Raw genomic sequence first — 25282 nt, 5'->3', positions numbered from 1 at the left:
CAACTCTAATTTTTTTTATATATGTTAAACAATAAAAAATTAATAATTCCAAAATTAAAACAAAACAGTATACATTCGCTCTTTAATTGTAAATAAACTTTTTTCACTTTTTTCATGTCTTTTCCTCATTTTTTCTTCAATGCACTTAATTTGGACCGATCGCATATATTTTATAATGTGTCCATTTCTTTTACCAATGTAGATTAATTTTAATCTCGGTTTAATTTTCTATGTAATTTTCAGAGAAATGGACGTGCAGAAATAAGTTCAAGTAGTATATAGCTATACACTATACACGTGTAATCTATACATACACATTAGTACATTATATACGTATGTATATATATATATCCGCACACATAACTGCGGAGTTCGGAGTTTGTGGTCCATGCTGAATTTCGTCCCAGCTCCCACGTATATGAGAAGTTCTCATATACATAAATTAGCTAAGAATCACAGCGACATTAATTGAAAGACGCAGAAATGTTGATGCGGGCGTCCACAATCGTTCGCCGGCAAGCGCTACTAAAATCAAACGTGATTTCGCAGGTAAAGCACATTTAGCGGCTTTTTAGAGGTTAGGTTATTACCTGGTGACGAAAAATATAAGACAAGTCCATGCCCTAGAAAAAGAAAGACAAGTCACCAATGGGTGTCCAAATGATACAAATCCTGAAAAAAAAATGCGCGTGCATATTAACATTTGTACTAAGTCCATTCATTTTATTTTATTGACATCCAAATATAGTATTATAGGGTTTACAAAACATTTTTACATTTCTGTTTCTTTCTTCATAATTCTTTATTTTTTCTGTATAAGAGTTTTATTTGGAAGATATAGCTGCTTATTTTTCAAAATACCTTTTTACTCAAGGAAGCATATCTTCTTTTTTTAGGAAATTGTTGCATATAGACATATTCATGTAGTCGCTCAAGGAAAAAAGACTCTTAGAAGCAATATTTTACTGGATCTACAGAGGAATTACAGAATTACAGGGATCTCTTCGATCCGTTATGCTAGTACAGACGAAACACCACTGCAAAGCAGCCTACATGCTAGCACAGACACAACACCACCGCAAAGCAGTCCACATGCTAGCACAGATGAAACGCCACTGCAAAGCAGTCCATATGCTAGCACAAATGAAACGCCACTGCCAAGCAGTCCATATGATGAAATACCAGGTTTATATAGAAACATTTTCTAAAACTAATATTTCTTAGATTTTTGATGGATACGTTACTGTAACAAATATCGAGAAAAAGGTATCTAGTTGCTGTAATAAATAAATTACTACTTAGAATTATTAATTATATATTAATTGGCATATCTAAGTAAACATACTTGCTTTCATTCTTAAAATTTTATATTATTGTAATTACAATATGAAAAACGAAAATTAAAACTATAAAAATTATTTCACGTTGTTAATCTGTAATCTGTTTATGTATGTAGATCCACCCACACCTATACAGGAATTGATGGAAAATATTGTTAAATTGCATCCGAATGGAGAACCAACGTTTCAGAGTCTAGGACTAGGTGGTTGGACTCCATCAGGGCTTGTACAGCAATTCTTGGAGTTTATGCACATAAGTTTAGATATGCCTTGGTGGTTGACGATTGTCACAGGTACTCTTTCCTTTATCGCAAGATTTAGTATTGTTTCAATAAAAGTTCTAGTATGGTTATTAGCACAAATCCAATCCCTTTGCTTCAGCTACTGTTTGTGCAAGGGTTCTCATATTTCCCCTGGTGATAAGGGCGCAAAGGAATATGATTCAACTTACAAATCACATGCCAGTAGTACAAGACATGCATATGAAATTGACGGAAGCCAGAAAATCCGGGGACCATATGGAAAGTATGTTAGAAGGGTTTGCCATCGACGAAAACTGCGTTCGTCAAACTCGCTATAATTAATAGAAAGTATAATAATCCGTTCTGTTCCAAACAGGTGCACGGATTGCGACAGAAATGATGCATTACATGAAGAAGAACAACGTTAGTCTTGCAAGGAACATTATGGCGCCGTTAATCCAAGTGTGTAATCCCACGCTTTCATAGACGCGCATAAAAGGACGACGTAAAATAATTTCCTAATTATAATCCCAATGTTTTAGGCGCCAGTGTTCATCTCCTTCTTTTTTGCGCTGAAAAAGATGGCAAATTTGCCTGTGGAGAGCTTGAAAGATGGCGGCTTTTTGTGGCTAAAGGATCTCACGGTATATGATCCTTATTACATAATGCCGATAGTTACCAGCCTGACAATGTTTATCACGATCGAGCTCGGCTCGGATGGCGCTAACATACACGCGATGGGCATGTTCCGATATGTCTTGCGAGCTGTGCCATTCGTTGCGTTGCCTTTCATGATATACTTTCCTGGTGTAAGTATAATATCGATATTGCTTTTATGAGAAGAATGAATGTGACGACACTTATATATCATAGAATATTTAAGTTAAACAATAACTATTTATATATATATATATATATATATATATATATATATATATATAATTTCATTTTAAATACATGCTTTTCTTTTTTTTAAATTTCTTTATCGCATTTCTCCACATTTATAGACTGTTGTAACATATTGGGTGACAGCGAATCTTGTATCTCTGTTACAAACTGGTGTTCTAAAGATCCCACGTGTAAGAAAAGCTCTCAATATACCTGTTCTAATAAAGAGCAATGCTACAGCAGCCAAGAGCAAAAAAGGTTTCGTCCAAGAAGTCAAAGAATGTAAGTAATGCCTTTATACATCTATGTATATATGTGTGTATATGTACATACATATATATAATACAGTATTATATAGTGTTGTATCAAGATATATCACATGTGTTGGAGAATCAATGTTTTGCGAAAATCTGTTAATATATAACGCATACACTAATAATTTAATTGCACAAATGCAAATATAAAAAAAATATTACATATCCATTTTACAAAAGTATAATACAAATATCTGAATTAATTTTGTTTCAGCTTGGACAAACATGAAGATAACGAAGCAATTATCTGATAGAGAACGAGCAGATACAGTACAGTTTAATAGCGCTGGTAAGGGTCCTGTAATAAAAACATTTAAATATGATCCGACGAAGCAAAAGCAATCGGCAACGGTCCTTACAAAAAGTAGAAACTAATTGAATTTATGGTTAAAATGTATATTTGGTTACACAACGTGCAACACAATAAACTAATTTGTAATTATAACTGTAATAAAGTAAATCTTATTTAATATAAAAGTCTATTTTTAATAATATAAATTGCTAAACATAATGAATCTTCTATATTTTCCCTAATAAAAAAATGTTATACATCGTATAAAAATACTATATAATCAATAGATAAAAAATTCACAGTTGGATAAATAAAAGACAAAAAATTTATACATATAAAACTCCAATATTTTCGTAAAAGTTTATTTTTGTTTAGAAATATTTTCTCTTATTCTAAAGAATGTATTAAATGTATAAGGAAGGTTCTGGAAGTTCTATTTTCGTCTCTTATCACTTATATACTTTCACTGAAACGGCTGTTCCTCTTCTGGACTGAGTGATCTTTCGACACTCTGCTGTGTAGCAAAGACACTTTGTGTTTTTGTCGTAAGATTTGCTTGCTAAAAAAAAATGAAGTTTTTAATGTACTAGAGATCACAGACGCGCGCTACGCGCACGCTATTTAACTTTATTTCACTGTTACTATTATAGAAGAGGATTTTATCAAGTATCTCTATAATTCTTTAAAACCAAAATATGTGCATGATTCTAATGAATAAATTTAAGAGATTATACCTGCGTCACTGGTGTATTAGTGTGGCTACTGGCGGGCATACACACTACGACTAATTTCGGTGTAGAACTCTGTACATGTGTCTTCTGTTGGGCGACATTAGTTTGCGTCAATTTAATTTGTTGCTGTTGCTGTTGTTGCTGCTGCTGCTGCTGCTGCTGTGGTTGCTGCGGTTGCTGTGGTTGTTGTGTTTGGGTCGGTGTCTGCTGTTGCTGCTGAATTGCATTGGTATTGATAGTGGTATTTATATTGGAGATAGTAGGTGTTTGTGAGCGCGATTGCAAAATAACAAATTTCTGTCCACTGGTGGCGGAAGTTCCGGTAGCAGTTCTGCTTGCGCCAAGCATAAATGTGCGACCGGGTTGCTGACCTGGACTCGAACTGGTTACTATAACATAACATGCAATTATTCATAACACATATCACATATGTATTATGAATAATACACATATCACATATGTATCACATGTCACATGCATCATCAATGACGATTCACTCACCTGTCTGCACGAGTGTTTTTCCTGTGCAATTAGAACCTTGTTGCTGATTCGTGGTGAGTGCTGTAGTTGTAGCTGTGGTTGTTAGAGCAGCCGGTTGTGTGCGAGCTTTTACGACTGCCATGCACAATGCGTGTCCTATATATCCATAATCCTGTTTGTACTCCTCCGTATAGTCTGGTGGCGATCGTATCGTTTTCAAGACTGGAGCAACTGATTTCTAGATACATTTTTCACAAATCTTTAGTATGCATAATTAAGAGAAACAGCATTGAATATAAATTAATATTATTAAAAGATATTAGATACACTAATCTTCCACGGAAATAGAAGAGCTACATATATATTAAAACGATTTGATTCTTATACAGGAAGATATAAAAAATAATAAATTAACTTTTTAAAAACTCGTAGAGAATTTTTTCTGAAATTAAAAGAATGTATACTCTTAGCTATATACGAAAACGGTCGACTCAGCGATTCCGAATTCGATTTCAATTCTCATTCCACACGTATATACCACAATTTTATATCAGGTTGATTAAAGAGTTGAAGTTATGCAGATTAAAAAGTACAAGATGAATAATAATCCGGTTCGAGAACATATCCGTATTTCATTATACACGTCAAATAACTTTTAAAATTAGTTTTACCACAATTAGAGTTTTGATATGTCCTGCTCCATTTTTATCCACACTGGATAGCCCTTGACCCTCGATGTACGGTTCGATACGCTCAGATATAGATTTAATTTTAGGGATAACCAGAGCTTTGATCACTTCTGGTCCTAATTCACAGAGCCCTTCGATCGCCCCATATAAAGATGCCAATGGTGTCTACAAGAAATAAGAATGTTGTACAATAGGTACTTTAGTATTTGAGTTAGAGATTGATCTGATAGCAAAATTAATCTGTGCTATTCTGAAATTATTTCTTCTCGTATTTTGGTACTTTTCCATATTATTCATGTAGTTGTTACCTGATTATTCTTCGCCAATGCTTGACTAAACATACGGGTGACTCGAGTTTGCACATTATTCGTGGAGGTGTTAAAATTTTTACATATTTGTGCCATCAGTCGGGAAGCAAAATCGCGTAATGCCCAATGATTGTCCACCTCCGGTCTCATGCACAATTGTCGAGAAACTATACAGGTCGCAACTGACGGTATCAATTCGTGGAGCTAAGCATTGAAATATTTTATTACATCAAAATGAAAATAACATCAAATTTATCAATACATTAAAAAAATTGATCTTACATATTTCTCCAAGTAAAGGCTCGGGTTATCGAGTAGGGCTTTAACCATCCGCATGAGGTAAATGAGCAGCGCGAGGTGATTCTGTACTACGTTGACCCGCACACCTTCGGCGATAAAGGTGCACATACGCGCCAACATCTCGTGTAGACCTGGATCCGCCGAGAGCGACTGAAGAGCCTCGGCTCTACGAGCTTCGTCGGACCCAACGCATGCCTCGGTTATCTCTTTGTAATATAATTGCTGTTCCACACTGAGCTCGTGTGTCGCGAGCTGTTTTACATGAACGGTCTCAACATTCCGTAGCTTCTGACTTTTGCCACCGCCGCCTGGTTTACCAACGCCGATGTTCTGATTCTTGCTGGAGAGCTTAGTCGTCGGATCAACACTCTCTAGTTTCTGGGCATCTATTAAAAATTAACAGTGATTGAAAATTAAGAGTACTTGCAAAATGTTTCCGAATTCTTTGAAATATTTTCTTAAACTTTTCTTTAATATTAGAAATTACAAAGGAAAACTTCACATATAATTGCATCCCATAGGAATCCCAAGGAATCAGATAAAAACCTTTTGATACTGGCGGTGGATTTTCCGGTATGGTAGGTTGTACTCCATCAATACACAACCAATGGGCTCGTAATGTAATTTCCAGAGGTAGCTTCGGCCACGACTGTCCGCCAGCCGTAGCTACAACCTCATTAAGATCGATTTCTTTCTCCTCGACAAAGTGCAATTCCCTACCACCACCTGATGCAAAGCGGAATGGTATGTAATCCTTGGCGAAAAATCCATACGTCGGCTCAATGTTCTTAATCTTCAGCGCATGATCTATGTCATGTGCAGTCATTCGTTGACGTTTTCCATGTCTCATGAATTTTGCAGCATCCTGTAAGAAACATATTATTATAACCATTTCATAACAATATACATAATTTATAACATACTATTATAACATATTTTTTATACAGTCAATAATAAAATAAAAAAGGATACATGCAATATTACATATATTTTGGTATTTTACATGTTGTCACATAAAATAATCCATGAAAAATAAAGTACTAGAGAAATTTTCTTTGATAAATTTGAAATTAATCTTCCTACAATAAAAACTCAACATACAATAGAATTTATTTACTAACCTGAATAATTTCTTTTAGCCTGTAACTGACATCCTCTGCAAGATCCTTTGCAGCATCATCTGGAAAGTTGCCAACGCCAATACTCTCCGCTATCACTTTGATAGACTCTTGAGACAAGGTTGTCCCGTACATAGATTCATTTTCGCTCATCTTGAAATTATTTTGTGAATATCAGTAGATAAAGCTTGATTTCACAAATAAGCTTACTGCTTAACTTTCACAGCTTCCTACAAATAAATACAACGCAATATTATATCACTGCAATACATTAATATTTACCGCTAAGAAAATATTGACGCAATAATAACATAAACATAAATAATATCTGCCTGTTTAGATATCAATAAATAAGATACAAAATTCTTGGTATACTTTGTTTATGAATAAATGTTACGGACAATGTACATGTTACCTTAAAAAGATACAAATTATTTATTAAACAGTACTGTAAATTAAAAATGCTATTTTTCAAACACGATTAAGAACACAAGTCACAATGATGCAAAGATTACCTCACATCTGCAAATGCCCTTTGAAACAAAATACAGCAAATCTTTGATGATTAAAATTACAGGAACAGTATTATTTTCAATTTGTTTCTCTGACATAGTAAACACTTTTTTTACAATTATTATGAGGTTATATCAGGTTACATTGCACCGCATCACCAATTCCGACTAAAAAATCGCGTCATAACTATACTCACAGCGTCACAGCCAGCGAGTCACAAAGCCGCTATGACAATGGGTCTGTTCGCGTTGCTTGCACTTTTTGCACTCAGCATCTTCGCTTTCTCTCTCTCCAACGGCCCGAATATATATTTATCTCATTTCAAGTGCAAAAATGTTTGGGGATTTCAAGCAATGCGAACAAGCCTATTACACACGTTGCAAGCTGTACGTTGAGCGTACTGATTGGTCGATTAGATAAGAATCCCCAGTATTACCAATAGCAAAATGTATCTCCCACAAAAGTCTCTAGAAAACCTAGTCTCTTATTGGACGCCGGAATTCCGAAAATTGCTTTGGCTGCATTCCGATATATATTCACTGTCAGTATTGCAAATCTATATTTTACGTCACGTATACTATAGATTTTCAATATTGACAGTACTAAATGTTGTTGCTGGCAGACACGTCGATTTCAAAGAAAGCTAAAAATGTGAGGAAAAATAGTAAAATTTGACTGAATATTTTCTTATATTGGATAATTATTTTTATTAAGCTATTTTAATTAGCTATAATAGCAGAATTATATAATTTATAAAATGTCATAATGCAGCCACGCGATAAGGTAAATCAAGTTAATTTTTTTATGGTTTGGATTCAAAGAGCGAAATAAAATGCAATTGTGCAATGTTCTTATTATATGTACATACAAGCAAGACCCAAAAAAATCACATAAAAAATCATTTTGTTGCAATATCTCATAATATTTATGTAAAAAGAATGATGAACAAGCTGAAAAAGCTGAAAGAGGAGCACTACCGCCTTTTAAATATATCCCATTCCGTTCATCTATATCTGAAGCTAAAGATGCGGAAACAGCGGTATCGTTGTTACAATCTGAAGACAAATCTACTTTATTGGCAGCCGTAGAGGCTCTGTCAAAGTACGCTGGTAAATCGAAAGACAATGTAAAAACACTTCTTCATCTCGGAGTCGTAAATAACGTTCTTCCTATTATCGAGCATGAAGATATATTTATTCAAAGGTTTGTTCAGCAATTAAAGCCAAGGTAAATGTTCCTATTTGTGACCATGTAAGATTCTCACATAAGTTAATAAAAGATCAATTAGACAGTTAGGCAGAGGAAAGTACTCTCTAGAGTGATTCAAACCGAGAAAAAATTATACCAAACTCAAAATTAATCATTTTTGTGTAAAAACTTGTTTTACTCGAGTTTTAAAAGAGAAATTGCAGACTATGTAAATGCTACGCATTAGTGACCACCTAATTTAATTTTGGCCCCATTATTAGTGATCGGTGCATCAGATCAAATGTATCATTTAAAGTGACCGACAGATTAATTTTCGATCTTGATGAAGTAAAGTTAATTTGGCTTTTCTCGCTACTTAGATAATGAAATTGGGAAAGAATGCAATATCAATAATGAAAAGAGTTGTTAAGCTATACTTTCACATAAATAATTTATTTGTAGTACTCAAATAAAAAATAAAAAAATATCTTACATTCGTAGTAATCTTAAGTAGAGTAGGTACCCGAGGTAATCTTTTATTTCTTGGAAAACAATTAAAGTATTATGCACATTATTTCCTATGTCCATTTCTCCTGCTCGATTTATAATTTTTTTAAATGGTTTTTTCAGCTTGTTGCATCGCTTCTTGTATTTTCCTTTCCTCTGCTTCTTGTTTTTTCTCCTCAGCCGTTTCTTGACGTTTTTTTCCTCTCTTCGACCGCAATTTGACATTAGCTCTTCTCCATTTCTTTCACTCAGTGATATTCTTCACAAGCCACTGAAGGTACTTCAACTTTTGGAGCAAAAATATGGGGCCAAAATGTAGTCTTTTTGTAAACATCTGGAATAACAGAAGGAACGTTCAAGTAATGTGAGAGATAATAGAGATTAGACAATTCATATTCAACTTTTTAATGAAATATCACTCAACATGTATGTAATTGTACCTTGTACCTACCATTGTCATTGACGATAGCAGACACTGAAACTAGTTGCATATCTCCAGTGGTATTAGCATTGGATGCTCTGAAAAAGTAGAACAATTTTATTTTATTGATTGAGTGTAACAACTAAAAATAATAGTGCTGAAAAGTTTATAAAATTTACTCATTCATTGTCATATCCTCATCAGTGTTGAGTTGTGAGGGTTCTGCAGGGATTATTTCGTCTTTCACCACGATCTGCGCAAAATCATTTGGTTTGATATCAATCGAGTTATCTGCAAACTGAAGGCTGGGGTACTTTTGAGAGAGTGATTCGTCCGTCAAGTTATTCTCAGGATTCTTTAGCGGCAAAACGTTTTCCTCTCCTTCTATGCCTTGATACACTGAATTACCTAGTTGTCGATAAAATGCAACATCAAAACTAGAATTTGAGGCACAAGTTACATGACTAATATTGGGGTTAAGACTCTGATTTGAGTTACTCATGACAAGAATGATTTAATCGCTAGAATTAGAATCTTTGGCATTTGGAACACTGGAATTACCTCTTTGAAAACCAATTTAAAATACGAATAAAAAAATTAATTTATTTCAAAATCAAATCAGACAGACAACACGCGATTGAGTCAATTTTCACCCCATCGAATCAAGTCATTATGGTGGATTCATAACTGCCTAATTGATTCTTTTTTAAGGCTTGATTTAATTAAGTCTTGAAAAAAGAAGAAGCTGACCAGTCAAATTCAATTAGATTGGATGAACATTGACCAATAATTCATTTGTGTCATCAATGACAATTTTATTTCAAATTCATGAATAATCATAATCATCCCTGGAAGTGTGTGTATATATGGAAGGGTAAAAACCAGAGTAGTGTAAGTCAAATTTTTTTAAATATGCCTCGTGTGCATAGATGCAATCTGTTCAATACATATATAAATTTGTATCTATGCACACGAGAAAATATTTTAAAAAATTTGACTTACACCACTCTGGTTTTTACCCCTCTATATACATATATATATATATATATATTTTTTTTTTTTCAAATTTTTTTTATTTTCTTATCTTTATTTACCTGATAATTTCAAAATCTTCTGCCAGTAAAAAAAAAGGCCAAGGTTTTTAACGTTGCCGCTATAGGTTCCAGTTTCATTAGCACGTCTAAATTCGCCCAATAAATTTTCATCGATGGTACTCTCAAAAAACAATAAATGATTTTCCGCTGTCACTGGAGTCATAGTTTTTTTTTTCGTTTTTTGCGGCAGTTGATTGTATTGGAGTGCATCGGCTGAAAAAGGAAAAAGGCCACATTTCCTGAAACCATCGCTCATCACCTTTGGAAGTTTTACGCGTTCAATAGCGATTTTGAGGAGCGGGCCAAAATCTTCTCTTCGTAATTTTCTGTGGTTTTGCACTCGCCAGTCATTTATGCAGTCTCTCCAGCTCGATTCAAGCGACGTCCTAAACAGAGCAACGTCAAGCGGCTGAATCAGATGTGTTGCGTTCGGTAACAATGCTCTAAGCTCTATTTGATGATTCATACAAAACTCGACAACCGGTAACGTCATGTGTGAAGAATGTCCATCGACATACAGAATAACCGGTCTCTCGATGTTCTGTGCTGTCAACCACGGCTCAAAGATGTTGCTTATATATTTATAGAAAGTTTCGGCTGTCATCCATCCGTTTTCCGACTTTCCAATACCCCAATCAGTTGGTACACTTTGCGATACGCTGTAAGGAATTCTTTCATACGGAAAAACTATCATTGGGGAAATCAATGCGTCCGTAGCGTTCGTCATGAATAGCACCGTCAAGAATTCCTTCTCACGATTTTGCGTTAAGTTATGAACTGCCTTATCTCTTTTTTTGACTAGATTAACATGGTTATTTTTCGGAGAAAGACAGAAAGCGTACTCATCGCAATTAAATACCCGGGATCCATCGATGTTTATTAGCTGCTTCTCAACTAAATGCTGCTTGACTTCTTTGAACCAACCGTGCAGAATATCTTCTGTCAGTTCTGTCACTGACGCTCGACTTTTAGGTAAGGTTTGAGGTGCACTAATAGAAATCTCTGGATGCCGACGTAAAAACCCTTCGTACCAATGACGCCCTGGTCGTCCATCAGTAAACGGTGTTTCTCGATCCAATTGTTTGATTAAATAAGTAACGCTATGAATCAGTTGAGTTTTTGTGACTGGGAAGCCTCGTTGACTGAGATAAAGCATCCAGCGCGCTATTTTTGCCTCTTCCTCAGTAGATAATATAGTTGGAGGACCTGGTTTCCGTCCAATTGGCCGATTTCCTTTCACTTTTGACATTAGAGTTGATTTAGGAATACCACTCGATTTGCTAGTACTATTTATTGACTGTCCAGAACGAATATCAGCGAGTGCTTTCATGAGTTCTTCGTCTGACCATTTTTTTCTGAGTTTGCCCATTATGCTGAATTGAAACTTCAATCTACAAATCAGAATTCAAAATCTCGTGAATATAAGTATCTATTAAAATTCGGAAATAGGAAAAAACATTCTCGTTATAATTTCCACGCAAAATAATAAAAAATGTTTTCAAAACAGACTTTTCGTGTACTTATAGTGATCTCGTTTTTGCTCTATAATTGGATTATTACATTAGTTGTTTTCTAATTAGGGATGAATGGTCAAGTGACCTCGTTAGAATAAAATATTTTATTGTATTTGATAAATAAAGAAATCACTCAATAATTGAATAAGTATGTAAGTAATTTGAAGCCGTGGCCACAAATCGATACAAACCACGATGTCCCAGTTAGGGTTAGTGCGTTTCACTTATTAACGCCCGCAACGTTCGCATCATTTGTCCTTATTTGACATTTGACAAACAACAAGGATAAAATGATTCTAAGGCCGGTAGGGACCGTATTCTCGAGCCTGCCCTAATGATTTTCGTATGCGACATTTTATTTGAAAAGCATTGAATTTCGCATGCGAGTTACATGAAAGCGATTCGATAATAGGGCTCCAGATCTTATATATAAGATCTGACTATGAATACCGGCCTTAGAATCATTTCATCCTTGTTGTCAAATGTTAAATAAGGATGATGCTCACGAGTGTTGCGGGAGTTTGCGGGCGTTAAGTGGAACGCACGTTTAGTGACTCGACCTAACCTCAAATGATAGCGTGGTCGCAATAGTTTTCCCTCGAGAATACATCGAATATTTTTCCGTTTACTCGTAAAAATACAACTCACACCCGTCTAGAAGCGTATGGAGATGAGTATTAATTATAATTTTTTTTTCTAAAGCAGTGAAATTTACTGTTATGACTAATTTTCTTGAGCCAGTCACAAATGGAAACATGCGTGTTTTGTTGTACCATTTTGTAACGTTCGCTTATATATTTAAAACTAGCAACCTTTTTCAGAATCCGCGAATAGCACAACGCTCCTTAATTGTTCACTGATAGTCTTGCGCAAAATTGTTCTCCAACACTTGTTTTTGACAACGTAACAAAACTGTGACTGTGCTGTGATAAACTACTAACGTGACGGTAAACAATAAACATGCGCTCGATGGCTCGATCTGCCACCAGAGAGAAGGACGAGATTAGTCATGCCCGCTTTTTAGCTGTTACCGAATCCTGTAGGTAATGTGTACGATTTTGTGGTTCTCTTCCGTGCTATGTCCACGAGATTTTTCAATTCTCTTCCCATTTGGAAAAAAAAAAAAAAAAATTGTGAACCTAACGGAAGAGAACCAAAAAATCGTGCACATTACCTATACAGGATTTGGTAACAGCCAAAACGCGCGGGCATGACCACTCTCATCCTCCTCTCTGCTGCCGCTGATGGTGCACGCCGATGGAACACGAGCCCCTTATTTCACATTTTTATAAGTATATAATGCAACCCCCCCTCCCCAAAAAAATGTTGAAATAAAAAGTTGAAATTCTTATAAGAATTTAAGATTTATATAGTGATCTTGGTTATATGAAACAATCTATATCGTCTTATAAGAATTCCAATTTTTTATTTCAACATTTTTTTTTTATTACACTATATAATATGACTTCATTCAAGCAAGTTTTTTTCAAGCAAGTATTTATATATATATTTTTTTCAAGTAAGTTAATTTAACGCAATATAATCTCATTTCAAAATTTCCACGTTAAAACTAAAGATATTTTCAAATTAATTAAGATTTACATTCTTTTTTCTGTGTAGTCAAATATCACTGAAACCATATATCAAACCGTGGCTTATAGATAATCGCAAAACATGATAAATATATCCTTTTCGAAGATCAATTACTTAGTTAAAACTTCTGACTAGTTTAATAAAAGTCCGCGAGTGCTCACAAAGGGTCATGCTCACAAATATAGGGACATTTACCTTATAACATAAAAATTAATACTAAAACTAATACTCAATACTTAATACTCAAACTCTAATATTAAGTTTATATAGTTAATATTAAACTTATACATATAATACCTGTTAAAATGACTTTCTTTTCGAGCGATAATATATAAATAGAATCGTATATATTCAACACCCCAAAAACTATGGAAAACCATTAACTTCTTTCTTATTTATTTATTTTTTTTTAGTATAATTATAGAGTTAATGTAAAACTATAAAAGCTTAACATAGTTAAGCGTAACAAAGCTAATTTAACTTTCTCAAATATATCTGATGTAACTAATATTCATGCATACTGCAATACAGATTTGCTGGGAAACTATTGACAGAATTGATGGCAGTGCCAGACATGACGAGTTATTTGATCGAATTCGATTGTATAGGGTATTTTGCAAAGCTATTAATGAGCGAGAAAGATACCTTCATGCAAGAATATCTTTCTGCGATGCTCGCGAAGCTATCCGAAGATCCATATGGGAATGCTCTTCTAGCAAACTATTGCTCGAACGTGAAGTTTCTTTTTGAGGGATTACAATCGCCGGATCCAGATGTAAAGAAGCATAATCTCGAGATTCTACATAATTTAATGCAGGATCCCGTAGCTGCGCGTAAAATTTCGAAAAGCGAGGTTTGTTGTATTTACAATAATGCTGTACGAAAAGTTTTGAGATCGCTCAATTCACAATTTTCATTGTCTTTAGAAATTTAGTTTTCCTTTGTTGTATCAACACTTCGAGTCACCGTATCCAGAGATTCAACATCTTGCGTTAGACGTAGTTGCCGATATGATCGGTAGAAATAAAGATGAAGATATACAATCTTTATTTTACGAAACAAACGGAGTTGAAGCGCTACTAGATTTTTTTAAAGTAAAAGATATTTTGTACGGAACAACTATAATAATATACATTTTAACCTTATTCAACTTTAATTATTAATACTAACAATTGTTATCTAGAATGATGAGTGGAATGATTTGCACATTAAAGCTTTAGAAATATTATGTTTTGCTGCCGAGAATCCAGTTATCGTGGATGAACTTATTGACAGCGAAAGTATCTTACAAATATTAAATTACATAAAACATTCAGAAAATCCAAGAGTTTTTGCAAAAGCGCTCCAAGTCGCTGTACATATCGCAAATACCTCCAAAGGAAGAAAAGTAATTTTGTAAAATGAAAAACATGTGCACATAGAAGACAATGCATTTCTTTGAAAATTAATAAAATATTACATTAAACTGATATTGTACTCGATTTATAATTACTGTTTTAAAATAGGTTTTACATTCCTACAAGATTGTTGAATGTTTAATAGACGCTTTACAACAATCAATGCAATCTGACATTGCGGAAGTTACTTGTTATGGAATTGCGGAAATGGTGCTACTTAATCCCGCTGCAAGAGAACTCGCGAGCACGGAGGCTGTCAAAACTATTTTAGGTTACATAAATAAATAACATAAATAAGGATTTTTTACACGTAAAGAAAAAAGTTGGAAAAAATGATATAATACTATTTCAGGCTTATTGAGAAAAGAGGACTTGCAGTGGTCCGCAAGACACGCCGCAAGTTTCGCGATCAAACGGTTATTGATGAGCGATATTAAAAATTGCAGTGTCTTTTTAAGTATTAATGGGCCAGTAATTATATTTTGTAAATTTGTTCTCTTTAAATATTTATTTAGAGTAGCTTCTAAATTGAGTAGAGTGGAGATATTTTATGCAAAATATCTTCAGAATACGCGCAAATTTTCAACTATCTGGGGTAACATATGTGCGTTAAATTTAGTAAATGTATAAATAATAATGTCGTTCTTTAAGGATTATCTGTGGCAATTGTTAAAATTCTCGATAGAACAAGTTCCTGTAGAAACTTGTATTGTTGCTCTTGAAGCTCTGCTTGCTATAGCACGTCTTCTAACTCTCAGAGATACCTTGATTAATTTTGACACTATTGATACAATTTGTTCTCTTTTAGAGGTAAAAAATAAATATCATCTTATTTTCTTGTGATATTTTTTAAACACATTGAATTGCCGCGCTGATTTCGACTTATCGTTTAAAAGCTCAATTAAAGATTATATTTTTGACAATACTCTGATGAAACAAATTATTGTTATGTATTTTCGAACTTTTTAAAAACTTTTCATATTTTTGAAGAAATTTGAAAACAATATTAGACTTACAATTAGTCATATGTTTTAATTTGTTTGTCATATGTTTTAATCATTTGTTTAAATATCTTTTAGTGTATAATAAACGCGAATTTTGAGACAAATATGTAACATGTACATACATGTAACTGTTCAAATGCAATTGGTTACAATTATATGTATGTCATTGTTACAGCATCGATCATTGATGATAACATTCAATCATAACATTCAAGGTGTTTACAGAAAAATATCAAATTTCAAAATCCATATACAGTTATACAGTATTAAGAAGTATTGATCTTTTAGTCAACCTATCCGTTTATCGACGAATTTAAAATCGCTTGCTGCAATCTACTTTCGGCACTATGCTTAGAGCAGAATGGAAGATATTATTTTCTTAAAGCAAATGGACCCCAAAGAATGTTCGCTCTCATTACTGACGCCCATTCAATTTCAGTAAGAAACGCTGCGCTACAGGTCGTACAAGCAATTTCTGCAGATTTAACAGTAGCGAAGTCCTTCGTAGAAAATAAGTATCTTTCACAGTAAGTTCGACGCTTTCTCTTGCAGTTTTATAACGTTGTTGGGGAAAAGATATCTTTCTTTCATGAGAAATAATGTTAAACTTCGAAATATACCGATTGAAAATTATTATATTGAGTTCTCGTAGCGATCATGTAATTCATATTCTGCAGCATGTTGAATAATCGTTTATTCTCAAGAGTGATTCCTTTATGGGACACTTGCATCGAGATTCTTCTTAAATCGCATTTACCGGTCAAATTTGCTCTCACGGGACGTTTGTCTCTACACGATCTTACTCAGGATGGATTTTATGTCTCAAGAACCAACGTATGCCCGTACATATATTTTTCACTTTTTAATAATAAAAGTTGTATGATCAATCCAATTTAATCGAAATTGACACATTACCGTTTGTATTGTTTCCATAACTATCTGTTCTAGATTTCCCATATTGGATGACGTCTTCCGATTTAAATTTTGTCCCTTAGAGCCCATTTATGTAGTAAACTACGAACGATTACCAAGGTCGAGCACTTTACAAAACGAGACTTTTGAAAGTAATAAGACTTTATGTTTTGTACGAGTAATGTAGAAAGCTAGTAAAAAAAGGGATTATCTTAAAAAAGAAATGTCTTTGTTTGCAGAAGACATTAATGCGTGGGTTGACTCAAAATTCGGTCGGTTGCAATGTGATCCACATTTTGTCGAATACGTAGAACTCTTTAAAAGTATTCTTTTAGCAACGGAACCAAAAGATGTGTTAGTAGAATTTTCAAAAATCTTATTTGAAATGACAATTTGTATATCTCATTTACTATTTCTACGTAACAAGCAATCTTTTATGCAGATCAAAAGAGAGAAAAACAGATGTTGGATCGATGAATATCCAGTATGTTTCTTCGCGCGCAAAGATGTTAGCTCGGTTCGTGGCGCGTCAAATGTCCGGTGTCGATTCAACGGCAACTGGATGTATCGACCGGCAGCTTGAGGTTCATTTGAAGCAGATCAAAGAATGCTTGGAAACGAGCGTGATTCCGCTCGGGCAACTTCGCGTAGGCTCTTATCTCGAGCGAGCTTTGCTCTTCAAAGCGATAGCCGATAGGATATGCCTTCCAGCAGCTCTCGTACGCGGAGAGTATGGTGTCTCGTGGATCGAGATAGCCATACCCCAAGTAATATGTGTATCACTTGCGTTAAAGTTGCTTCTTTTAATAGATTACATATTAATAATTCAATGCGTGTCTTGCAGATGGAAGATTCAATAAATAAAGGAGGATTATTTGAGGAAAAAATATCTCTCTCAAAAGATTGTCGATCGATAATCTACCCAATCAAGCTTATGAGACCGAATTTCATTGTTGATTTGATGAATACACCGGGAGACTTGATCCCGATTGGAAGTCCTCGCTCAAAGTTATATTGTGTTAAAGAAATGAGTTACAATAAAATGTGTTGCTTTTAAAAACTGGTTTACTATTATAAGTCTTGTAACAATATTTCAATAAAATAATATTTTAATTTTAATAAATCTGTTAAAAATATATTATTTTATAATAAAATAAATGATATATTTAAAAGCAGTTTATTGTTATAAGTCTTATAGAATATTTTAATAAGAAAGTTACAGAAAGGTTCTGGATTTGATTGGTATAATTTACGAAAATTTTGTTTTTATATGTACATATATAAAGCAGAGAATATATTTTTTATTTTCTCTTATATATAAATATTTTATACCTATAGTGTCTGTCGTATATACGTATATAATACTTTATAATACCTTTAATATTAATTAAACATATTCGTGGCAATTCGTAGCAAGTATAATTAACGTAATAGTAAAATATAAAAAAATCCTACAGTAAAGATCATGCAGCCTACAAAACAAATTTATACTAACAATAAGAAACAGTATGACCCGCAAGTGTATTATATTACATTAGATGTATTATATTACAAATTGTGTGAATTCACAGATAACTTTTAAAGATAGAGGAAATCAATGACTACAAATCGCATATCACTTTTTTAGCGCTGATAATTCTACAGCGTTTAAAATTACTGGCGTGTCGGTGGATGTCTCTGTTGCTGTCTGGGTTCACCAATTTTTACTAAGCCGAAGAAACTTTTATCATGCTGGAAAAGAGTGTATCTCGCTGATCCGATATCTTTCAGGATTAAGTGATCGCCTGCCTGAAGAACGGTCACTTGGGCTGAGAAACACGAGCGGCTCTTGTGTCCCATACCCGGGCTGTACACCTGAAAATTGTATTTGTTATTTTGTATTTCTGTACATCTTGTTAAGTGTACAGCATTCGATATATGTTTATGCCAATTTTTATCGCATTACAACTACACTGTTATTTTTAATCTTGTAGGACGCCACTGCTCCTACACAATATGTTAATTTAACTAAAACAATGTTAATTTAACTAAATCAATGGAGTAAAAATAATAAATTTCGACACACATGGTAGATAAAAATAACAAAATGTTATTTAACTCAAGGTACTGGATTAAATTTCGTTCTTTAATATTTAACAGTGCAACAAGTACCTTTCTCAGCGTTACATTTTCATCCTTACCATGCACTGCAGAATAGGCTTGCCGTTCACCAGCATGTGGAAGCCGTTCTCGTCGTGCTCGTCCAGATAGTGGATCTGCGCGTACACCAGATACAATCCCGGCTCGTGCACGGTGAGCTTGCCGTCGCCGGCGAGCGTGAAGTGCCTGCTCATGCCGAGATCGGCGACCCACTCGCTCGGCTGCCATGCCCTGAAGATGCCGTTGTAGTGCCGCGCCCTGCCGTTGCCGGTGTGCTCGTCCTGCGTCGAGAAGAGGCTGCTGTCCGCCCCGTAGTGGATCGCGTAAACCTGCCGTGGTGCACGCAAATGTCTTCGAGTCAATCTCCGGCGATATTCCCGTGCAGCCACTTCGTGGTTCTAATTCAATCACAACGCTCTGTGTTGTTCACTCGACCACCGTGAAGAATTTCATGCTCGGCTCTTATCTACCGTGTGCGACGCGACCCCCTGGCAATTACTACCCACCTGAACGGGCCGGCGAATCTCGGTTCTGTTGCCCGAGACGTCGCGACTTCGCCAGCTGATTCTTCTGTTGTCTGCAATTTCCGTGCTATCGCTCCCATAACTGTCAGGCTGAGTGGTCTCCTCGTTTCGGTCACGGCGCGCCGAGGGAATCGTCTCCAGAGCGTGATACTTTTTCGGGGGATGTCTGTCGCAGAAAACGGTCGACTTAACACAGGATAAATAAAGAACTCCGCGTAATTCTTACAAAAAAATGGCTTTTGGCAAAATTGGCTGTAGCTTCGCTATTTTATTGTGATGTTGATCAAAAGTTAATGTCACTCATTTTCCATAAGAATTGTGGAGTCCTTTGATTAAAAATGTCAAATTTTACATCGGTCTCTCTATCTATTTCTTGAAGGTTCAATTGGTCTAATTTAATCTTGACGATTGTCATACACTTCTAAGAATTCAGCTTATTAAAGCCAGTCAGCTTAATAAGGTTGAAAGAAATTTGTTAAGAGATTTCTCGAATTTTCAACATTCTCGTTAAAATTTTGTCACGCTCAGCCGACATTTGAACGAAAAATTGCTCACGTTTTATCTGCTCATGTAAATACCTCGATTAACACGATTAATTGGTTCCGTGTTATTGAAAACCGTACAATATATTCAAGACTCCAGATCCATATAAAATTGGGCAATATAATCCCTAATAATATAAATTTGGTTTTAGGGAATTATTCAAAAAAACTTTTAAAAAGTAAGATTTGTTTACCGTATTATTCGAGGGTCCCCAGCAAGCATCGAATAACATGCAAGTTAGAATTTTCTACTCAACAAATAACACATGTGTTATATTGCATTTACAGTATTGAGTAGGAAATTCTAATTTGCACACAAGTTGCATTTTACTTGGTGTTTGCTGGGTGACCTTTACTTACGGTGATTCCGTCCCAGGATTGTCGTTCACGTCGCTCTCGCCGCTCGCATAAGAACGCGTTCTGGATACAACGATTCTTCCGTTATTACGTCGCCTTTCGTTCGTTGCGTCTCTCATGGGGTTGTCAGTCAAACCATCATTCACGGATCGCTTCGATTTGACACTCTCTTTGACGTATCCCAAACTCGTGGCCTCCCTGACGACGACATCGGATTTGTGACTGGTGCTGTTTGCGTCGCTCGTCTTCTCTTCGTGACTCGATTGCCTTTTGTGTTCTCCCTTAGGACGCTCCCGCTCGATACTTCTGCGTGCAATAAACGTAATTAAACGCGATTGGTTAATATCGGACTTGTAGAAAAGTCTTAGATCCAATAACTACAAATCTACCCTTTTTTCTTCTTCGTTCAATCAACCTGTTTTATTACAAAATGCTACTATACATTGCCAATATCTCACTTGTGATTCTCTCGTACGTTCCTCTCGAAGTGCTTCGCTTCGACCTTGCGCAAGGCTGCCAGCAGCTTGACCATGTCCTCATTGGCGCCGGGGTCCGGGGACGTGGGTATCGGTATCGACGTGGTCGTAACGTCGAGGAAATCCGACGACCTGGCGCCGTAAGTCAACGGAGTGTGGTAGTCGCCGGAATAGTCGTGCGATGCGGAACCATCATCGTCGTAATTAGAGTCGTAATCGGCGTTATCAATGTCCGCCTCGCCTGGATCATTATCCTCGGTAGACTCTTCGGCGTATAGCTGCAACGCGTTGTATATTCGCATGTAAAAATGTTTCCCGAGGTTCTCAGGGTCTGTGTGTAACAAAAATTTTCCGTCGCGAGCGATGTAATTATGATCACGTAGTTAAATCGGTATTGTCCATTAGTGACAAACGTCCGATACGAGGAAATGCATCAATAATAAGCAATTGTGGTATGGTTTCCTTTTGGAAGACAATTAAATTAATTGCTGCGTCTAAAAGGGGCATGAACAATGCTTTGTGTGTCTGTGTAATGGGGAATCCCGATAAAGATAGAAATTTTGTTATTGACTGAAGCAACTTCAACTGCGCAAATTTTCCTATATCTAATATATAATATATACATATAATAATTTAATTATGTATTTGTGTATACAGTCAAAGAGTCTCGTGAATCAATCAAACTTTTATTATCGGTGCAATAAGTGGAATCGAATATTGAGTTATTACTAAATAATAAATAATTAAGAAATTTTCATACTTTTTTATTCTTATTTCAGTTATTTATTTTGGTTTCTCTTTTAAGAGTTTTTCATAATTTAAATTTATAAAGATTCTTTAAATATCTTAAACTTTTCTACACATTTTATAAGTTTTCTTCGGAAATTATAGAATATAAGAAATCTCAGAATATATTTCAGAATTTACAACTATAAAAGATTCTGGAAAAGATGACTTTTTCAATATTTCTGAAAAATATTTCAATTCATATAGAGAGCCTTACTCCAATACTAATTAAATATTAACGCGATATTTCTGCGATCAGTAAGCACACAACCTCGATTTCTTTTCTTTCCTGTTTTACAATTTGAAAGAATTGTCCAATAAACCCGTTATGCGCTTTCCCCTTTGGTCATATATTTAAGATTTCAATGCATTTCTTCAGTATCGGCCAGCAAGTGATGTTTCGAGAGAAACTTGTTTCACTATATATCTGTTTCTCTTCACAATTAGTAAAAAAAAATCTAACTTTAGATCTGTTATTAAAATCAAAATAATTCGAGGCGCTTTGCATTTATATTTTATTCGAAATGCGAAAGCCACCAATCTTATAGAAAATCGCTAATCCAACTCTGTTTATTTTTCTTTAATTAAAAAAAAAAAGGTTATTATATAGGAAGGATGGATCGAAGTAAAGGACGGAGAGATAAGTCACGTCTATCTTATATATATATACGTAAGGATTCACATATAAAATGGAGAGTTCAATGGCTCGTTCATTACTTAAATTTTCTCGTGCCGGCGCACGTCGCGACGATCATTGGCTAAATTCGCGAATAGGACAAAAAGAAACGTAATTTGCTCTTTCTTCTCCCGAATGACGAGAGAGGAAGGATTCAGCGGTCAAGCGAGCCAACTCGCTTCACTTGCCGAAGGTACTTACCTGTTCCTCGAAGGCCTTCAACTCGTTCATGAGATCCTGCTCCAGAAACCGATGCTTCAGGATATCGACGTCTCTTCTCAGCTGCTCGATTTTGCGCGTGTTCGACAACAGTTTCCAGCTCTGAAGGCCGAGGCAGAGAACGACGGCCAGAAGGGCGGCCACGCTCAGGATCGTGGTCCTGCTCGGTCTCAGGAGCCGCGATCGGTTGAAGCCCTGCTCGAGGTCGGAGTGCGAGATGCTCAGGTTCTCCCGCGAGAAGTTGAGGAAAGACCTCGTCTCCTCCTTCGCAGGCGCGTCCCTCATCAGCTTTTGCTTCATCCTCGCCGTGTTGCTCTCCTCCCCGGACAGCATGGACGTCATCGCGGAAGTCGAACGATTCTCTCGGCGCGAGAATTATTACTCTTTATGAAAATTCGACGAGAGTACGATTTATATGTTCATATGCATCTTTGTGATTTGGCGGAACGAGACGTGTGGAGAGTACAATTCATCTCGCGTCAGTTTTACGACACGTCAGGAAACCATCCTCTTCGTAAGAGGTACATGTCGAATTCTTTTGCTCTCTAGTTCATCGATGCTTCCACTCTATAGAGAATTCATCTTCTTTTACTAAAGACTATAGCAATCTAAAGATTACATTACACACTGTTAAATTCGTATAATTTGTGTCAAAGTATACTCAATGTGAATCATTTTTAACCATTCCTATAATCACTGCTCTTACTCAAAATATCGTTAATTTAACTATATAAAACAATTGAGTTACATGTCACACGTTCATGTATTTAAATTCGGATAATGCTTATCTGTTTTATATTTATTTAAATTTATATATTGCAAATTTATATATATGTGTTCTAAAAAGTATTGCGTCTACAGTCTCAAAGAGAGCGTATGCCTGATTTAACTAAACGATATTCTAATAATCGGAGTTTTATTACGGTCAATTGGACAAGATCTTGTCTTGTTATCGGTGTGATACGGCACGTTTGTATGAATAAACACTTTAATCATCGCAGAGGATGCTATTTCAGCCAATTGGACTCAGATAGGAAATAATAGCGCCGAGATGTGACTTGTGTCTTTTGTTTTGTGCTCCGAGTGACCGCGCTTATTCTGCGTTGCGATGTGACGTAACGCGTAAAAGGGTAAAGATTCTGTCTGAATCGATCGGTTACACCCGTGGGAAAAAAAGTACCGAAAGAAAACCGTGAGAAGCCTTTCCGCATTCGCGGAATAGACGCGATTCACCTAATTGTACATTTTCGAAGATTTACGATGTACGGAGACGTTAAATATCCCACACCGGTCCTGTCCCGCTTTAAAACCTGTCCGGCGAGTTTTTTTCCCCCCTAAAGGCAGAGAACTATAAGAAGACCTTCTCTATCCTCACTCTTTCTCTTTCGCTCTTTTGTCTCCGAGTCCCATCATTTTTCCGCACTCCTGTCCTGCGGTAAGAGAGTGGATACATGCAGCAGATTACGTTTTATTTTGAAATCAAAATAGAAATGTCAAGAGGAAACCTCGATTTAGTTCCGAAAAAACTCTTAAATGTATCAATCTCTATATAGAGAGAATTCAATAAATTTAGACAATAAAACATACATTTGATTGAGATTTTAATATATTTGAAATTGATAACCTAATCTAATTTTTATTTTTATCTGACAAAATCTAATTTAATCAGATCACTTTCTATCAAATAAAGATTTTTATCTGCACGCTACATGATTTTTGTTGAATAAGTGTAACATGAAAGCAGCAAAAATTTATTTTGTAATCTGTTTGTTAAGCAATATCTTGAATTTATCTCTGTTAATGATTTTTTACTTAAAATTCGTTCTATTTCTTTCTAATTCAAATCTTTCTATTTCAATAATACTAAAAATTTCATTAATTCACTTAATAGCTAATTACGCGGTTTCCTAAATCAGTTTAATATAATTTTAAGTTTTAAAATCTTATCAATAAATATATGAAATGTTATTTATCGATCTTTTTTATCAATATTTCGAAAGAAACGTACTTCATTTTGATCTGGGTAATCCTTGCTTTATAATTTAACTTTCGAACACAACCACCAAAATTTTTATTATATTATAATTAACACATTTTATCAATTTAAATTACACTTTGGCCCATTAATTCAATACGTTCTTCTCGTTTCACACACGCATTCTATAAACTTCACTTTTTGTAAATTTCAATGATTAACGTAGAACGCGAATTAGAATTCACTTTTCGGGATTAATAAAAAATAATTTCTGTCGTGAGATAAAATTTATTTTCGTCTAAAATAGCGTGTTTCGTCTCTTGTTATTAATATATCCGGAGCATGCGAGTTCAGAGGAACGCGTGCACGACAATGTACATCCGTCGCCTACGATCGACACAAGCATACTGAAGAACAGAATGAAGCACATACGTGTTTATCACCGCGATGCCTTCATCTTTTGTCAGTCGGCACGATACGCTGTAGATATGTATATATTTATCGCGGCGTTTAACTTAAATGAACTTGTATACATATGTTGATGACGTATTTTCATAGAAAACTAACGGGTGTAATAATAATATACACGGTATATGTGTTTTATTTGCCCTAACAAGTCTTTCTAGGGATTTATAAGGAAAAAAGTATGTTACAAAGTACTATTGAACTGCAAATGCAATAAAATGAAGCTTGAAGAAAGAACAAAAGATGAAGATGCAAAAAAGTATAAGAGAGAATATAAG

At 35.2% G+C, this 25282-nt stretch overlaps 5 protein-coding genes across 10 annotated transcripts; 2 read left to right on the top strand and 3 right to left on the bottom strand.

Annotated features, from left to right (window-relative positions):
* Positions 1-356: 356 nt before the first annotated feature.
* LOC112454114 (mitochondrial inner membrane protein OXA1L) lies at positions 357-3229 on the top strand. The gene is made up of 8 exons (XM_025015332.1): positions 357-549; positions 897-1185; positions 1457-1633; positions 1722-1865; positions 1959-2044; positions 2125-2391; positions 2590-2752; positions 2999-3229. The coding sequence occupies exons 1-8, from the start codon at positions 484-486 to the stop codon at positions 3157-3159; spliced, it is 1353 nt and encodes a 450-aa protein (XP_024871100.1). The 5' UTR covers positions 357-483; the 3' UTR covers positions 3160-3229.
* Positions 3230-3422: 193 nt separating this feature from the next.
* LOC112454117 (transcription initiation factor TFIID subunit 6-like) lies at positions 3423-7408 on the bottom strand. The gene is made up of 9 exons (XM_025015340.1): positions 7218-7408; positions 6706-6932; positions 6131-6449; positions 5567-5970; positions 5285-5488; positions 4959-5141; positions 4309-4525; positions 3811-4196; positions 3423-3635 (listed from the first exon to the last, which is right to left on the bottom strand). The coding sequence occupies exons 2-9, from the start codon at positions 6853-6855 to the stop codon at positions 3540-3542; spliced, it is 1959 nt and encodes a 652-aa protein (XP_024871108.1). The 5' UTR covers positions 6856-6932; positions 7218-7408; the 3' UTR covers positions 3423-3539.
* Positions 7409-7976: 568 nt separating this feature from the next.
* On the top strand, positions 7977-17902 carry LOC112454122 (armadillo repeat-containing protein 3). Its single transcript, XM_025015348.1, has 14 exons — positions 7977-7998; positions 8153-8418; positions 14064-14385; positions 14459-14626; positions 14716-14919; positions 15038-15200; positions 15282-15400; positions 15581-15739; positions 16222-16460; positions 16611-16775; positions 16882-16997; positions 17085-17199; positions 17288-17612; positions 17690-17902. The coding sequence occupies exons 1-14, from the start codon at positions 7981-7983 to the stop codon at positions 17900-17902; spliced, it is 2592 nt and encodes an 863-aa protein (XP_024871116.1). The 5' UTR covers positions 7977-7980.
* LOC112454121 lies at positions 8860-12886 on the bottom strand. Of its 2 annotated transcripts, none has more exons than XM_025015345.1 (5): positions 12752-12886; positions 10426-11816; positions 9511-9739; positions 9362-9429; positions 8860-9244 (listed from the first exon to the last, which is right to left on the bottom strand). In XM_025015345.1, exons 2-5 carry the CDS (start codon positions 11792-11794, stop codon positions 9159-9161), a joined length of 1752 nt encoding a protein of 583 aa, XP_024871113.1. In that variant the 5' UTR covers positions 11795-11816; positions 12752-12886; the 3' UTR covers positions 8860-9158. The 2 variants fall into 2 exon arrangements, with proteins under 2 accessions (XP_024871113.1, XP_024871114.1); XM_025015346.1 differs by lacking the exon at positions 12752-12886 and adding an exon at positions 12131-12732.
* Positions 17903-18167: 265 nt separating the features above from the next.
* On the bottom strand, positions 18168-24956 carry LOC112454116. Of its 5 annotated transcripts, none has more exons than XM_025015338.1 (7): positions 24573-24956; positions 22547-23131; positions 20866-21161; positions 20411-20710; positions 19491-19674; positions 19026-19382; positions 18168-18699 (listed from the first exon to the last, which is right to left on the bottom strand). In XM_025015338.1, the coding sequence occupies exons 2-7, from the start codon at positions 22904-22906 to the stop codon at positions 18499-18501; spliced, it is 1698 nt and encodes a 565-aa protein (XP_024871106.1). In that variant the 5' UTR covers positions 22907-23131; positions 24573-24956; the 3' UTR covers positions 18168-18498. The 5 variants fall into 5 exon arrangements, with proteins under 5 accessions (XP_024871106.1, XP_024871104.1, XP_024871103.1 ...); XM_025015336.1 differs by having other exon boundaries at positions 20411-20713; positions 22547-23172; positions 24573-24955; XM_025015335.1 differs by having other exon boundaries at positions 20411-20713; positions 24573-24955.
* Between the last annotated feature and the right edge of the window lie 326 nt (positions 24957-25282).

Source organism: Temnothorax curvispinosus, unplaced genomic scaffold, assembly GCF_003070985.1.
Source record: "Temnothorax curvispinosus isolate PA1 unplaced genomic scaffold, ASM307098v1 QBEX01004791.1, whole genome shotgun sequence".
NCBI classification, from domain to species: domain Eukaryota; kingdom Metazoa; phylum Arthropoda; class Insecta; order Hymenoptera; family Formicidae; genus Temnothorax; species Temnothorax curvispinosus.
Note: the sequence above shows the minus strand (reverse complement) of the source record. Positions and strands in the feature narration are given on the sequence as shown.

Coding starts and splice junctions, on each gene's coding strand:
- LOC112454116 (XM_025015336.1), bottom strand. CDS start 22,906: ATGACGTCCATGCTGTCCGGGGAGGAGAGCAACACGGCGAGGATGAAG. Junction 20,714..20,865: donor AACGTACGAGAGAATCACAA/GTGAGATATTGG, acceptor TATTGCACGCAG/AAGTATCGAGCGGGAGCGTC. Junction 18,700..19,025: donor AGCCTATTCTGCAGTGCATG/GTAAGGATGAAA, acceptor TACAATTTTCAG/GTGTACAGCCCGGGTATGGG.
- LOC112454114 (XM_025015332.1), top strand. CDS start 484: ATGTTGATGCGGGCGTCCACAATCGTTCGCCGGCAAGCGCTACTAAAA. Junction 550..896: donor AATCAAACGTGATTTCGCAG/GTAAAGCACATT, acceptor TTCTTTTTTTAG/GAAATTGTTGCATATAGACA. Junction 2,753..2,998: donor CGTCCAAGAAGTCAAAGAAT/GTAAGTAATGCC, acceptor ATTTTGTTTCAG/CTTGGACAAACATGAAGATA.
- LOC112454121 (XM_025015345.1), bottom strand. CDS start 11,794: ATGGGCAAACTCAGAAAAAAATGGTCAGACGAAGAACTCATGAAAGCA. Junction 9,430..9,510: donor GAGGATATGACAATGAATGA/GTAAATTTTATA, acceptor CTACTTTTTCAG/AGCATCCAATGCTAATACCA. Junction 9,245..9,361: donor TGCTATCGTCAATGACAATG/GTAGGTACAAGG, acceptor CTGTTATTCCAG/ATGTTTACAAAAAGACTACA.
- LOC112454117 (XM_025015340.1), bottom strand. CDS start 6,855: ATGAGCGAAAATGAATCTATGTACGGGACAACCTTGTCTCAAGAGTCT. Junction 5,489..5,566: donor GCCTTTACTTGGAGAAATAT/GTAAGATCAATT, acceptor TTCAATGCTTAG/CTCCACGAATTGATACCGTC. Junction 4,526..4,958: donor ATATCAAAACTCTAATTGTG/GTAAAACTAATT, acceptor AAATGTATCTAG/AAATCAGTTGCTCCAGTCTT.
- LOC112454122 (XM_025015348.1), top strand. Junction 15,201..15,281: donor GGCTGTCAAAACTATTTTAG/GTTACATAAATA, acceptor ATACTATTTCAG/GCTTATTGAGAAAAGAGGAC. Junction 17,200..17,287: donor GCAACGGAACCAAAAGATGT/GTTAGTAGAATT, acceptor TCTTTTATGCAG/ATCAAAAGAGAGAAAAACAG.